The following is a 16,957-nucleotide window of genomic DNA, read 5'->3' as shown; positions in this document are numbered from 1 at the left end:
CATTGCCAAATTTGCCCCAGATCTCAAAACTGCAGCTTTAGGCAAAGAATATAAATAAATGTACCTGCAAACAAAGTTGAGTAAGTAAGTCACATTTTCAGCAATGAGGAAAAATATGCCTCCTTATCCTTATACTTCATTGTATGACAAATAGTGAAGATAGCTGATCTACAAGCTCATAATGCTGTTTTTGCTGCTTTCATTTTTTTTTGGCAGTCTTTTACTAATTCTGAAACATTATGACAATGTGGCCAAAATAGGGATGCTACTGTAGGGTTAATGTGGTTAACATAAATTTTAAATTAAATTGTAATTATTTATATAAATATCAAACACATCAGCCTAAATTAAATTCATGCATTACCCAAAGGTAAATGTATTTAATTAATTATTTCTTTACTTACTTACTTTATTTGTTTATTTAGACAGGACAGTACCAGTTCATGGACACAGAGATATTGATATTGCATAATACAACATACAAGGATCTTAGTGTAAACCAGCCGGAATTAGCTTAAAGCTAAATTTCATCCGTTGTCCTCAGGACATAAAACAAGAAACAAAACAAGACTAACAAAAACAAAAAACAGAACAATACTGACCAGTACTGACCATACTGACTAATTCTGACCAGAAGCAGAGAAAAAAAAAACATTACAAAGTGGTAGGGGAGAGGGAGAGAAAGAGAGATGGTAATATACAGTATAATTCTAAATTATACTATAAAAAAGTATAGATTATAGTAAATGAAGTATGGATGAGCCCATACTGTAACTAGAGAAACACACAGAAAAGAAAGGAGCTGTAGCTCACCTGTAGCTGGGTGTCCTTTGGTTAAGTGTGAACGTCTCTGGTTTGGCTCTCATGGGGCCTCTTTATATTTTCTCTCTTTATATTTTTTCAAGAGGGAGGTGAGAGCCACATGACGACCCACGATGACACAAAGTAGTGGTTGTCACTTAGCTTCCATCAAAGTACTAGACCGTTTTAAGCACAAGGGGCTCCTCCCTTTCCTCTGCTGTGACCTTGTGCGTGTGGAGAGTGCATGTGCATCGGTTTCTTTCCAAGCAAAATAAATTTTACCTTCATCTCCTTATTGTTGCTACAGATTCAATGTACATAGTGGGGGTAAAGATATTAGTGTGTGTGTGTGTGTGTGTGTGTGTGTGTGTGTGTGTGTGTGTGTGTGTGTGTGTGTGTGTGTGTGTGTGTGTGTGTGTGTGTGCGCGTGTGTGTGTGCGTGCGTGCGTGCGTGTGTGCGTGTGTGATCACTGAAACACTGTCACACATCTTGAATGGCTGTTATGCATACAAAGGGATGTACATAGCATGCCATGATAGAATACAATAAATAGATAAAATATAACATATCAAAATATCAGCGAGAATGTCCAAACATTCCCGTGTCATTTCATCCATGTTCCATCTCTGTGATAACCCAGACATATTTGCATCTTTGACAGCTAATACACCAGATGTTGTGGTTGATGAAGAGTCCAGGGAAGTGTCTGTATTAGAGATAGCCTGCACCTTTGACCCTAGCCTAGAGGAAGCTTTCATGACCACGGTCATTAAATAACAACCACTTCCACATACCATGTCAGAGTGGGCTACAGGTGCAGACTATTTGTTTTTATATTTGGCAGCCTATTAGTACCCACAGGCTGGTTGTTAGAGGGTTTCAACAACTTGGGATGCCCAAAAAATAGGCAAAAGGCCTTGTATTGTGTAAGTATTGTGCCAGCTCCGCTATAATTGGCAGCCGCCACATATGGCGGAGATGATGCTACTTACTCTACCGTAGAGTACCAAGTGACTTGCTATTGTATCATGAAGACATATGCCATGATTTTAAATGTACTGCACCTATAATATTTGTGTCCTTGTATGCATCTCCTTATTTATGTGTGGACAGAAAAAAAAAATGCAACCTCCTTATGTGGTATGGGTTGATACCATTTATGGATATATACACTATTATGGAAATGTTCTACTGGTCAAAGAAACCAGAGGATTAATTAAAGGAACTGGGTTGAGCATACAGGTATTGGAGAGGTGAAAACAGGCGTGATGTCACCTTATTAACCTGAGTGACAGAATTTTAAATAGACACCATCTATTTACATGAACAAATCCATATGATAATTAAATACATCGATTAATCAATTAATCAATAGAAGACACATAATACAAAATATATGTAAATTAATCAATCAATAGACCATGGGTTATAAATTTACAGTGCGACCAACGTATGTTTTTGTTTTGTTTTGTATAGCTTTGCAAAGGCCCTTCCCTCACTGTCAGTGGCCCAGTTCAATTTTAGCTTCAAAATGCCCCAGGCCTTCTTTCTGAGAAAGCCTGACGCATTGTTGTTCCATCTTTGGTACTCACCTCATCCATTGTCGTCATCATGGAAGATGTGTGGACCACTCATCCTTCTATCAATGTGCTGCTATTAACGTGCTGCCTTGTTTTCTACAGGCATGACTCCATTGAGAACATTAAGTACGAGACAGTAAATTATAATAGTTGAAAGCATCATATGCTCCATTAGCCAAGCGGTCAAGGTTCACTGTTGTTATGTCTCATATATACAGGTACATACAAATATTTTCTTCTGGTTACTCTATATTGTAGCAGCATCAATAATGATAATGGTAATAATAATAATAATAGTTGTACAAATACAATACAAACAGGGAGGGGAGGCACAAAACAACAGCCAACAGCAATACGTTATTGTATGAAATCATGCCCAACTGAACCAACAGGAAACATGAAACCTAAATGACTGCTTTACCTTACCTCTATGTTACGACAAATATATTAATTTCCTGAATAATATGTATTTGTGGTACAATTGACTAACATATCCATAGAGCACTTTAGACAGATGAAATCAAATCTAGTCCAGGTCATGTCTTCATTAAGCTTCAGGATTTTTAAGTTCCAGGATGTTATCAATTAAGGCATGAAAGGTCACACAAAGGGCACACACACAATCATTCAAGAGCCTTAAAAGCCTGCCCATGGAGCTTGCTATGTTCAGGAAATTAGTCTTAATTGTGTTGCCAGTGGTTTAGGCTGTTGTGCTTAAACATTGTGTATTCCTTTTTCTGAGTTCTGTCGAAACAGTAGCATAAAAGCCTAGATAAAAATAGCTTTATCATTGTTTTTCCACAGAATATTATCACAATATGTTCATCTCAATTGAATTCAATTTTATTAAAGAGTCAAATCAAAACAAGTTGTCTCAAGACACTAGATGTAGAGCAGAGACTGAGCAGGCTCTTGAGTGGGTGGCCATCTGCCTCAACCGTGTCAGGGGGGAGAGAGAGAGAGAGGGGGGGGGGGGGGGGGCATACAAGCAAATACAAGTTGTAGCATTAACAACAATAATAAGTATAATAGTGTAAGATAGTATATAATAATAATATAACAATAAAGTTAAATAGTATATTGGTATAGTAAAATAATCTTAAAATAATATCCAGTATGTATAGTGGTAGTATATTATAGTATAGGAAACCACAGTCGTGCTCCATGGAGGCCCGGTCCGCAATCACACTCTTGATCTGCAGCTGGGGGTCCGTAATAACAGTCCATGGACCTGTGAAATGGTAGACACAAAGAACTCAAGAGAGCAGGTCCCCATATGTCCTCAGAGTTAGTGCCAGGCCTTACTGAAGTGTGAGTCCGTAAAGTGTTAATTACAATCGCACCTATCTGGCTAGCCATCGTCAAAGAAAAGGTCGATCCTTTGAGCTCAGTTGTAACTCGAGCTCAGTTAGGCTGTTCTTGAGAGACTACAATGCACTGACGGGACGGCATGAACCCACACAACCAAAGAGAGGAGTTGAAGAGAGAGGAAGGGGATGGGGATATCCCCTCGACCCCTCCCCCTTTTCGCAAAGATAATATACAGTATATACACACACCCTATGATACAGATATATTATATGTATAAAATGTCTAAAATGTATATATATAAATATATATAGTTTATTCTTGATGAATAAATAGGCTAATGCCTTATAAATCTCAAATGTGGGGTGCCCACTGGCCTAGCGCTCCAATCACATAGGCACTAATTCAAATCCCGATCCCGATGATCTTTGCTGTGTCACTCCCTGTCTCTCTCTCCCTTTCTCCCGTCTGTCTCCACAATAAACTATCAATAAAGACAAAAAAGCTCAACAAAATCTTTAAAAGAAATCAGATGTACACATTTATCTATAATTGATGTGGTTCTACATTTATTTTTGGTAAAGAATATATTTTTTAAAAAGTTTGTATTCGGCCTACTATTTTTTGGAACTACCACTGCTCAAAGAATTTAAGAGAACAAAATGTTCCCTTACTTCTTTGCGCAGGGGCTAGTCCCAGTTGGGCGGTGTCCCAGTTGGGCGAACAGACTGTAAAGCAAGCGATCTTCATCCCATTCATGCGTTTATCGTGCGCTTAAATATAACGATTGCATTCACCACGGCTTCGTAACTGGCCCTGGCCTGCTCTTCGCGCCGAGCGCGAAGAGCGTTGGCCTTCGCGGGCCGCTGGCCTTTGCGGGCCGCTGGCCTTCGCGCCGCTTGCAATGTCGTGGACAATAATTACAGTCTGTTCGCCCAACTGGGACACCGCCCAACTGGGATTTTCCCTTTGAGCAGTATAATTCAAATAAATTAATTACTTCATCCTGTTATCATCAAAACATCAGGAACTTATTTTAATTAATAAAACATTAATTTAACCAATCTTTATGAAAGAGTATGTTAATACAACTTAGATAGATAGATAGATAGATACCTTTATTATCCCACAGGGGAAATTCAGTTGCCCAGAGGCAGCACAGCAGTTAAGGTTACAAGTTACAGAGAAGTAAGAAAAATAAAAAGAGTACTGTATACAGTCCAAAGAGCAAGCACAAAAAAAGATAAATAAAACATAAAGTGTCGATAGCTATTGCAAAAAGAGAAGAAGAATATATACATGAAGTGACCACGAAACATTCAACGCTCATAAGTGACACGTCACACACACAAAAAAGCTATACTCAAGCATAACTTAGCAAACAGTGCCAAACAAAAGAGTGCACATAACAGTCACTGCTAGTCAATGCAGTCATGCAACACAAGTATCGCACCGCCATATCAACACCGCAATAATACACAGTACAACCAACACAACCCAATAGTGCAGGGCCTGAAAAAAAGTGACCAAAGTCAGTGCAAATAAGTCAAGAATATATATATTTTTTCCTTTTAAAGCAATAATGGGAGCCACAGCAAGACGCCACAGCAACCCTCTCAGGGAAAAGTACGTTAGAGCACTTTCATATCTGAAGTGGTTGAAGTGGTTTCCCTACAGTTCCATTACGAAATTAACATGTTTTTTGTTTGTTTATTGCTATTGCTAATAAACTGTTTACCTGCCCTTCACTTTGATGGGGGGAAAGTGGTAGCCTGGCTTGTCCAGACTATATGCAGCTAACTAACTGCAGTATAGTCTTGTTTTAACATGGGTGGATTGTTTAGCTGTGCTAGGCTAGGAAAGAGGGACTGAGTTACTAGTGCCCAAGGTAGAGGGGCCTTGAAACCCCCTCCCCCCATGAAGAACATTCATAGGGGGCCCACAGTGAATCCTTGTACCCAGGGCCCAGAATTTGGTGCGACACCCCTGCTTAGATGCACTGTTTAGGTACATACACGTGAAAAAAGTACGCTCGAAAGCTCCAAAACAATAAAAACATAATAAACAAACACAGGGCAAGGATATCAGTCAATCAATGACAATGAATAGTGCAGTGTACAAAGAGTTATTGCACATTTACTTGTACTATCACATTACACTATTACAATGTACTATCCAAATAAAAATCTATTTTAGCTCCATTGTGGTAGAAATGGAAACAAAGTAGAAATAATACAAACTCAATTAAGAGGTAGAAGACACAGTCAAGACATAATAAAAAATAAGTCCTTAAATAAATCTTAAAAAGATGGATTAATTGGATTGAGAGAGATGGACACAGCAAGTCACAAGAACATTAGTCATTTGATCACGACTCGTGATGTGGTTGTGATCATAGACATAGAAAGGTAGACGCCTCCTTCGGCTAGGGGGCGTATGCATTGAGCAACTAAGGGAATCTTAGTCTGGGATCACTTCACTTTTCGGGTTTGTAACCGGTCTGGAGCGGAAACCACAAAACGTCACGTTGTAGTACTCAAAGGACTACAATTTGCCGGAAAGATCAAACCGGATTCAGTTTTAACCCAAAATATTCCCCTGCGCTCAAGGACATACTTTTAGGGCCTACCTAATAAACTCCTTGATGCGGAGTAGTTTTGCTTTTGAAAAATTCGTTTGGTATATGCATCTTTTAGGCCAACTTTTAGCGACTGGCAAGACTACACTAGGCCACTCGAGCATTTTAATAGGTATTGGGGAAACAAACGGAGGGAACCAAATCAAAGCAACGCCGCTTCTTCTAGTGGTTTCCGCGCTCTAGGCGGAAACCAAACGGCCTGTTGTGAACGAACACCAGGCTTTTTCTCAGAAAGCCTGGTAGGCGAGGTTAAGGGAATCTTCATCGCTTCCGTGTTCATTGCTTCCGCGTGCGTCACACATACAGAAGTCGGTAAGCCAATCAGAGGCAGGTGGGGTCGGGTCTATACGTATGCAGCCTATAAGAACAGCTGAGCAGCGCAACATCGGAACTGGCTCTGTTGAATTGAATTGTGGTCCTTGGATAAGTCCCGGAAAAGACACGCTGTGATTCGCCAGTAGTCACTTTGACTGACAGCGTTCCCTTAGTTTTTCCAGGAAGTCCGGACTAGAACTTTTGCACATCGCTCCAATTAACTGCAGAGGCGAACGAGGCATCTAGCTCTTTATATCTGTGGTTGTGATGAAGCGATTCACACCGTGGCCATCTTGGATCACATGACTTCCTGGGATAGCACTACGCGATAGCAGCCTGCATTACAAACCATTGTGAACAATGGAGCGATGGTCCCAAAATATGAGTTACATTCAACCAATTTCTTTTGACCAAATTGACAAATAGGCAGATGACAACATCAACATTAGACACAAATTGGTACACACTACTATATTGATGTTATATTAATAATATTAACCAAACAGGGTCCATCACTCACACATTAGGACACAAATGTCTAGTAAAAATTGAATCAAGCAAATTAAAAACTGTCCAAGGTGTTCACAAAAGCCTAAGATGATAAAATGATGAAAAGCTTTTTTGAAAGTGGAATATCCCTTTAAAAGTGTCCTTTTTTCATGACCTGCAGCACCTCACGCCAACACACGCACGCGCTCACACGCGCGCACACAAACACAAACACAAACACACACACACACACACACACACACACACACACACACACACACACACACACACACACACACAGAGACAGAGACACACACACACACACACACACACACACACACACACACACACACACACACACACACACTTTTATATTCTCATTCTCTTATTAAAATGACATTCGTTCAGTCTGTTCATTCTTCTTCATAATCCATTAATCTCGCAGCCTTGTTTTAATAAAAGTAGCAAATTTATATTTACCAAAGCAAATGAAATCCAACTATAAATATCCATCACATGATGGGTCACATGATTTAGCCAGCTGATGCTGAATGCGTTCACAGCCGGTGTTACGCCGACGTTGATGACATAAAGAAAAACGTCTATCCAGAGGCCGCTATGCAAATATTTTGACGTATGGAAAAGGTCGCCCTTTTTCAATAGAGTGGGGGCTCTCTGTACATGATTAGATTGTGATGCTCAATAAATAAATCTCAAACCGACATTCATTGTTTGAATTTGTTTCCAAGAACAACCCAAGAAAACGTTGACAAACGAGCCACAGTGAGTGACATGTTGAGTCACTGAATTCGACAGGTCACCCCTTTTCCTGTATCAGCGGTTACTAGCGGCTCTTCCTGTCACGAACAACATCAGTGTGTGTTGTATTATCCACAACCCCACTCAAAATGCCTTTTTCGGAGCTGTATTTTAACGTGGATAACGGCTATTTGGAGGGGCTGGTCAGGGGTTTTAAAGCCGGAATCCTTTCTCAGGGAGACTATTTAAATCTGGTCCAATGCGAAACGCTGGAAGGTGAGTGTTAGCAGATGGTGGGGTGCTAACGGCTAGCTCTGGTCCATACAAGCTAACGTAGGCTGTCAAGCTAAAGCAATTTGGTCATTGTTAGCTAACCTTATGCACCCTATGCTGTCCTCCGTTAATGACATTTTATGTGTTTTTGATTATGTTATAATTATTTTTGACGGGTACGTGTGTCGTTTACGTTATAATAAGAGGATGTATCACCTCGATCGATCATTTACATATTGACCACTAACGAGCTAGCCTCTGCAACCAGGATGTTGGCATTAACATCCTAGCCTATCATGTGTAAGCGCAAACCATTCTGACTCTTGATTTATTGAAAAATACAACGATGACCTAAATGTGTGTTCATGGACTGGAGTTGAATGTTTGATGCTTCTCAACGTAAAACCTCTATATACCTGTTTTTCTTCCATTCATCTTATGTACCCTCTGTTTCTGACCCCCCCACAGACCTAAAGCTCCACTTGCAGAGCACTGACTATGGCAGCTTCCTGGCCAATGAAGCCTCTCCTCTAACAGTGTCTGTTATTGATGACAAACTGAAAGAGAAGATGGTGGTGGAGTTTCGCCATATGAGGAACCAGTCATATGAGCCACTGGCTAGCTTCATGGACTTCATCACGTAAGCTCTCAATAATCACGAGACATTCTTCATATTCAGATGCAACATACCGTCCTACTAGCCGCAAGCACCTCTTAGATCCTATTTTTTTGGAATCTAGAGTTGCAATACCAAACCTTGACAGCCCATACATCCAAATAGAAAAGTCAGATCTGATTCTATTATTAGATGCTAAACTCACCAACATTGCATGAATGATGGGAAAGCAAATCCACTTTCTCTTGGGCTTCACGCATTCCAAAACCATAACGATAGCTGATGCATGCTTTGGTCTAACATAAAAAATCATCAGAAGAATGAACCAGAGTATTGTGGCTTAGTAACAGTATTTTCTCATCTGAACTCGTCCCTATCTTTCTTCCCCAATTTGTTGTGCTTCCCGTCAGTGGTTGCCAAACCTGTGACCCAAAAGAAAAATTAGACATTTGCCTGGGCTATTTTCACTACTTCTTAAACGTTTGTTTTATAATCTTTGGAATGTCATAGATTTTCTCTTTGATTTATTATTGAAATTACTGAGAAAAATCAATTGCATTTAAATTTTATTCGTGAAAATCTTTGAATATATTTTGTAATAGTATTAAGTAAATAAGTAGTAGTAAACAGTAGTAAAACAACATGAAGGGACCCATACAAATGTGTCTGTGACCCACAAATGGGTTGCGTTTGGGAAACGGTGCCTTATGTCTCTTCTCTGTCTCTCCTTCCTGACCACAGATACAGCTACATGATTGATAACGTCATACTGCTGATCACGGGCACGCTGCACCAACGGGCCATCTCTGAGCTGGTGCCCAAGTGCCATCCACTGGGCAGCTTTGAACAGATGGAGGCTGTCAACATCGCTCAGACGCCAGCTGAGCTGTACAACGCCATCCTGGTAGACACTCCTCTGGGTAAAGACACACACACACACACACACACACACACACACACACACACACACACCGATGTTCTTGGCTAAAATATTCCTCCTCTGTAATGCTCCTGGTTATTATACCATAAACCTGCTCGGGAACTCTTCATTACGTGAAGGCAGAGTTTATACATAATCGGCTTACTTGCACCTTCACAAGCGTCAATATTGCATATTATTTTTTGCTCCTATAAAATACCTGATTGCATGTGTGTGCTCCAACATTTCAGTTTGTATTTTTGTATTGGATTGTCCTACATCTGTGAAGCATTGGCTTGTTCCTCTGATTGGATTTTATGGATTTTACTGTATTTGTATTTTCTAATCATGTGGGCTTCGCTCCATATCGATGCATCCAAGTGATCATATGCTGCAGTGCTCTACAGTCCCATGACTAAACAATTCATTCTTGTAGCAAAAACGTCACAAGGGACGATAATTAAGCCATGGAGACGAGTGTCTGCAAAGCGCCATTTCCGCTTGTGTTGGGTAATAAACAGAGGAGCTTAACTCCTGTTAAATTAAATGTTTGTGTGGCTTTTTTCAAAGGTTTTTGAAATGATCAATTATCATTATATACTGTTTATGTTGCAATGACCACAATTAAGTCAGTACCTATAACTGTCTCACAACTTTCATGTGATCAAAATCTGTTTTTTGAATTTCCATTTCTGCTAAGCATTTAGCTAGATAGGCTTCAACTGATTTGGTTTCCAGAATTCCAGTAGGTGTTATTTACGTGATTGCAAATGTGACACGGAATTGGGGGGTGGCAGAACAGCTGCTTTATTTTGCTATGCATTTTCAGAGCTTCTGATGTACAGTGGCTGTTAGGTGGAAACATTTGGAAGTTGTCATGAGCCAACAGTCTGTATTGAGAGTACCTAATGGAGCACTCTGTTTGCTGTATTTCTGTTTTTGTTGATTTGTTCTAGTGATTCTTTCCCTTTCTTTCAGCTGCCTTCTTCCAGGACTGTATATCTGAACAGGACTTGGATGAGATGAACATTGAAATTATCCGTAACACACTTTACAAGGTAATTATTTTGATGGGTGAACAGAACATCAATCTAAAGTTAATTACCTGAACAACTGGGGCAAAAGTGAAAGTATTCGGCACAATTGTTCAAAAGGAGTACACAATTCACTAAATACTTAATTTATATGGTAAGATATTTGACATACAGCATATTTGAGCTAATCTTGAGCTATCTTGCCGATTGATCAGCTCTGTGGCTCTGGTAGTGTGAGCGGATCAAGGAGCCAATATGACAGTCTTTAATGCAATCTCTTAAGTCATCAAATCACCCGGCACCCTCACCCCGGAATAAATATTGTGTATCCTCATGTTATTTTGGTCAAAACCACAAGAATGACACAAAGGAAGTGTGGATGTTGATGGAGCTTTGTTTACCAGCAGCATAAAAGCTTTTTGTTATATGGTAGATTCTGTATTTGGAAAAGACTGCTGCACTCAAAATTTGATAGTTTGATATGTCAAACCAGAAAGGAGTCTCTTGACATTGTGTCACACATATTACAAAAGAAAAAAATATGTTTTTGGAATTAAACAATCTAGACTAGAGTCATAAATAACCCTGCCAGAGTCATGTTGGCAACAACAGCATCCTAACATATACTGTAGAGTTCATGACAATAATGTTATCATTTATACAATGTATGATTTATAACAGGGGTCCGGGAGCCCTAGGGGGTCTTCAGAGTTACTACAGGGGGCCCTCCAAATCTTTGTGTGATAGAAACCTTTTCTCCTTTTTTATACTTGAATCCTAGCGTCCATATGCTTCATCTCTCTCTCAACTAAGGGGTCCTTGGCCTGAAAACATTGAAGAACCCTGATTTATAATGTATGATTAATAAGGGCGGCATAGCTCAGGGGTAGAGAAACTGGTATTAGAGCACGAAGGGTATAAATCCCGAAGGGTTCCCAGTTCGAATCCGGGCTCCCCCTGAGTTAATGTCGAAGGGTCCTTGGGCAAGACTCTGAACCCCTAATTGCCTCCGGTGAGTAGGTTGGTGCCTTGCATGGCTTCCTCCGCCACCGGTGTATGAATGTGTGTGTGAATGGGTGAATGTAATGCACAATCTATGTACAGCGCTTTGGATTAAAAGCGCTATATAAATGCACCATTTACCATTTACCATTTACCATTGGTGACGTTGGAAGCAAATAGCTGTAAACTGAAATGTTGTTATTATGCTCTTGTGATTGTCAGGCCTATCTGGAGGCATTTTACAAATTCTGCTCCAACCTGGGAGGAACAACAGCTGATACGATGTGCCCTATTCTCGAGGTGCGTTGGATGTTTCACACAGATGATGCTGTTGACAACCTTATTATAGTTTTGCATTTCTCAATATTCTTTTTTTTACTTGGTTTCCCATTTCAGTTTTGATTTGTTTTCAAAGTGGGTTCGTTTATTTAGATTTTGTGTGTGTGTGTGTGTGTGTGTGTGTGTGTGTGTGTGTGTGTGTGTGTGTGTGTGTGTGTGTGTGTGTGTGTGTGTGTGTGTGTGTGTGTGTGTGTGTGTGTGTGTGTGTGTGTGTGTGTGTGTGTGTGTGTGTGTGTGTGTGTGTGGAAATGCTTAGTTTTTAGTTTATTAGTTTAGTGACATTCCTTAGTGCAACCAGGCGTGAAATCAATCTTGCATAGCTTGAAGTGTTTGCGTGCTTGCGTAGAGAGTATGTTTCAGGCTTGTACGTGATCTTGGCATTTAACGTTCTATTGCTTTCAGTGTAAGTCACAAGTGAGTCGTGTTTGTCCCCCTTTCTTTTCCCTTTGCTGCAGTTTGAGGCAGACAGAAGGGCCTTCATCATCACCATCAACTCATTTGGTACGGAGCTTTCCAAGGAGGACCGGGCCAAGCTGTTCCCCCACTGTGGCAAGCTGTACCCAGAGGGTCTGGCACAGCTAGCCCGTGCTGACGACTATGAGCAAGTCAAAGCTGTGGCAGATTTCTACCCTGTAAGTCAGAACCAGTAAAGACTATACAAGACTAAAATGTATGTTGTTGTTTATTTGTTGTTGTAATGTTGGTTCTCTTCTTTTCAGTATACATTCAAATACTGCATGTTTGAATAATTTATCAATTTAAAACCTAATCATCTTTTAGTTTTAGAACCACAAAATGTAAATGTCATGCTCTGATTTGTGTTGCTGTTTAAAGTAATTGCAATGTGCTTTTAAGACAATAAGCTAGGATTAATTATTATTTATGTAATATTATAGTTTTTATTTGAACAAATAACTATTGCTTTTGCCCAAACATTGTTGAGTGTGAGAAATATAGATCATGGCTCATAGTATATGGTCTTTCCAGTCTAGAAACTTTACCAATGTTGAACTACCATGGGGGACCTTCTGAGTCTTTTTTTTTTTTTTTTTCAGGAATACAAGCTGCTGTTTGAAGGTGCTGGCAGCAACCCAGGAGACAAAACACTGGAAGACCGATTCTTTGAACATGAAGTAAGCAACACACACAGAAATACAAATACTGTAGTGTAAAGGTCAAGACACTCCTTTTGAGGGAATATTGTTTGTTATAGTTTGTCATCCTGTTTGGGTCTCTCTTTGTGGGTTTGGGGGATGGACATCATATTTTCAGGAGTCATCCATAACAAGCTGTGCAAATTATTGAATCCGGCAGAACAATTCCTTCATTTATCCAGCTGTTTGTTTACCATAAATCTCAGGATTAAGGAATAGAGCCTGACTTTCAAAGGCACAAGCTAAGGAAAGAGATAAATGTATGACCTACAAGAGGTTACTGTAATTTTGTGTGTTACTGTCAAACTGTTAAAGAAAGCACTACCGTATATGACTATTATTTATATTATTTACTTTCTAATTTGTTAATCTGATACTATGTGTCATGGCAGGTGAAGCTGAACAAGTTGGCGTTCTTGAACCAGTTCCACTTCAGCGTGTTCTATGCCTACGTCAAGCTAAAGGAACAGGAGTGTCGCAATATTGTCTGGATCGCTGAGTGCATCGCTCAGAGGCACCGTGCCAAGATTGACAATTACATACCCATCTTCTAATCTGCCTTCTCCCATCACTCAACAGTAAAATCCTCCATGTTAATTTGACCACATGAACCCTAGCGTCCCTATTCTGGGCATGTCGTGATAGGTGACCTTTCTGCGAAGATAGCTCACAAGCTCACAACGTGCTGCGTTGTCAGTTGGTAGATGGGCTACTTTTGGTGTAGATGGAACAAGGAGGAGGCCTAGTGCACACCCCTGTGGGACCCCAGTCAACGAAGTATTTGGGTTTAAGTGGTTATCTTAGAGTGTACAAATAGATAAATTAACAATGGGGATTTTACTGTACACCCATAGACCATACAGATTTACGGTAATTTTGCATTCTGATCTCTAATTCTCTCACACATACGCACATTTTCTGTACACTATTCAGTTCTGCTCAACTTCTCTTAACCCCCAAATGCTAGGCCCTCATCTCGACCCTCAGTTCACACCAGGCGGCTTGGAACACTGGTGTGAATTGTATCCAAAGGTCGTTGGTAAATGCCTTCTCTTCTTCACTCTTGGATGTGAATTAGTAATCTAATATCACGTTCAGTAATGCTGTTGGTTTGTGGTAGGGCAGTCACTTAATACAGTACATAATACGTTGATCCATGACATTTTGGAGATTGGCTCTTAATCTTAAATCCTACAGTATAAACAGTGTTTAAAGTGTTCTGTTCATAATAAATAATCCGCTGTATTTGTACAGCAATTATCAAAACAGTTAAAAGTGCTGCACAGAGTCTAAGTGATAGCAAAAATTAATGTAAAGTTAATAGGATAATGAAACTACCAGAAAGAATATTGAGTGTTGTTACTGATAGTACAACAGGCACCTGCCAAGTGCTTAGGTCCTATTCTTTTATACACCTGTTAGGTGATAGGTCTACCAGCTACTACAGGTAGCCACACGTTTTGGAGGTCTTATTGTGATTTCCTAACTACCAGGGTCTATAGACAAAACAAATGTTAATTTCACTCATTGCTACCTGTCCAAATTCTTTGTGAAAGGATTGACAAGATGTTGGAGAACTTAAGAGAAACTGTATTGCTGTTAAGGTTAAAACATTCCTTTGTTGATCTTTAGACTCATTGGAGTTGTAAAGAGTCCATATCATAAATGTAATCCTCTGTTTTGATTTGTCTGCAAGTTTTTTAATTTTTATTTTTTTTATTCTGTTAGTTGGTTCTGGCAGTATATGGGACATTATCGCTGTCGGTCAGAAACCTTGTATTTGTCCACAACTTACTTTTCAGGAAATGGCAAAAAGAACACGGGTTCCAATGAATCTAGTGTAGTTATTTAGTCACAAGCGCTTATTAATATTTTTCATTGGTTCAATATTTATAAACCCCACAAAACTAAACTATGCTCATCCTGGCATTCCTGGTTTGGGGATTTGAGTTTCTTGATCAGATACTTTGTGCAACACTGTTGTATGACAAAATGTAAAATTACCATTAGCATTAATTTATGAAAAAAAGAAAAAAAAAAGAAACGCTGAAAATGCAGACATGTTTTCAGCACCACACTGATTACATGTTTTGAGTAGTTGATTGGAATGAGTGTTGGATATGTCATTTCATGTATTTTTCCCAAAATTCAAGACGTGAAAATGTGTGCATTGAATCAGAATTTGTTCTCATTTTCTGTTTGTGGAATACGAATACTGTGCATAAAATGTAGTTTACAAATCTTAAATGGAGCTCCAAATAATCCCCATAGTCTGTGTTCTTTGACATTGTGTGTGAATTACAAGTCTATAAATGACTGGACTTGTCTTAGCAGGATATACGTCCAGGGAAGGAACAGTTGTATATGGAAAGAATATATATGTTATAACTATAAAGTGATATATTTAAAGATGATTATAATTTTTTGGTTGTGCTGTAAAAATCATTTATCATTTGTCTTGTTATGAGTTGTCCTTGTGAAGTGTAATATAAATGTCATGAATAAACATGAAACCTCTATCTACCATTGTTGCTTTGTTTCTTTAGTTACATTTTAGAACTACTATAATAACAAAGTACACTACACTAACGGAAGTTGCTACTGAACCACAAAACATAAATTTAAATGTATTTCATAAATAGCCTATGTACAAGTTACAGTATCACCCTGAAACTTACCTCTACCAAAGTGCATCAACCATGAGCTGCTCATTCGAAAGGTTGATTTGTGGTGCTAGAGAAAAGATCACGTGGTTGTACAAAGGTTAATGCATTTCACATTAAAAAAAAGATATATGCAATCATACATTTATACAAAGGACAGGTATATCCACAGTGACACCAAAAGTACAAACCCCATCCATAATTACACACACAGAGCGCGCGCGCGCACACACACACACACACACACACACACACACACACACACACACACACACACACACACACACACACATATATACAGACATGCACTTGAGCTTCATTTAAGATAAACATGTTATGGCACTCTAGGTGTTTCTAATATTATTGTAAATAGTATTGTAAATAGTAATAGTAGTTTGACATCAATTATATAGGAGATGGGTATTAAGGAGCACTGGAGTGGTTTAGGTCTTATGTCACTGTGAGAGGCTTCACAGTCAACATGTCATCCCCTGTGCCCCTCCACTCTGGAGTCCAGGGGTCGATCCTTGGGCCCATCCTCCTTGCACTTTATTTACTCCCCCTAGGGTCGATTTTAAGATTGGCATGTCCTTTCATTTTTATGCTGATGACTCCCCAAATATACCTCCCCATTTTATCAAAGGCTAAGTTTTTTTTTTATCGTTTGTGGATTTTGAAAAAGTGATTCATGCTTTCATCACCACTCGCCTTGATTACTGCAACACACTTTATTTGGGGGTTAGCCATGGCGGCCTTCATAGGTTACAGTTGGTGTAAAATGCTGCTGCTCGCCTTTTGACAGGCACCATATGTGTGACCACATTTCCCCTGTGCTGGCTTCACTCCACAGGCTCCCTGTGTTTACGATTTTATTGTTAGTTTTTGAAGCGGTGGAAACCGCTTCCAATGAATGGCTTTGTGTGTATCATGCCCATATATGGTCATTTCAGTCCAGAATGAACAGGCTTTTTCAAAAACAGAATGTCCGTTTAATTACCATATATGGTGATCTCAGTCCAGAATGAACAGGGTTTTTCAAAAACAGAATGTCCGTTACCTTATGTCC

At 39.5% G+C, this 16,957-nt stretch overlaps 1 protein-coding gene across 1 annotated transcript; it reads left to right on the top strand.

Annotated features, from left to right (window-relative positions):
* Positions 1–7,991: 7,991 nt before the first annotated feature.
* Positions 7,992–15,707, top strand: atp6v0d1 (ATPase H+ transporting V0 subunit d1). The gene is made up of 8 exons (XM_080730741.1): positions 7,992–8,167; positions 8,633–8,804; positions 9,522–9,700; positions 10,678–10,757; positions 11,958–12,035; positions 12,530–12,706; positions 13,130–13,207; positions 13,621–15,707. Exons 1-8 carry the CDS (start codon positions 8,041–8,043, stop codon positions 13,780–13,782), a joined length of 1,053 nt encoding a protein of 350 aa, XP_080586867.1. The 5' UTR covers positions 7,992–8,040; the 3' UTR covers positions 13,783–15,707.
* Positions 15,708–16,957: the final 1,250 nt, after the last annotated feature.

Source organism: Nannobrachium achirus (assembly GCF_963921795.1).
Source record: "Nannobrachium achirus genome assembly, chromosome: 7".
NCBI lineage: Eukaryota > Metazoa > Chordata > Actinopteri > Myctophiformes > Myctophidae > Nannobrachium > Nannobrachium achirus.
The sequence above is the reverse complement of the archived record's forward strand: the minus strand, read 5'-3'. Positions and strand labels throughout refer to the sequence as shown.

Coding starts and splice junctions, on each gene's coding strand:
- atp6v0d1 (XM_080730741.1), top strand. CDS start 8,041: ATGCCTTTTTCGGAGCTGTATTTTAACGTGGATAACGGCTATTTGGAG. Junction 12,036..12,529: donor CGATGTGCCCTATTCTCGAG/GTGCGTTGGATG, acceptor CCTTTGCTGCAG/TTTGAGGCAGACAGAAGGGC. Junction 13,208..13,620: donor ACCGATTCTTTGAACATGAA/GTAAGCAACACA, acceptor GTGTCATGGCAG/GTGAAGCTGAACAAGTTGGC.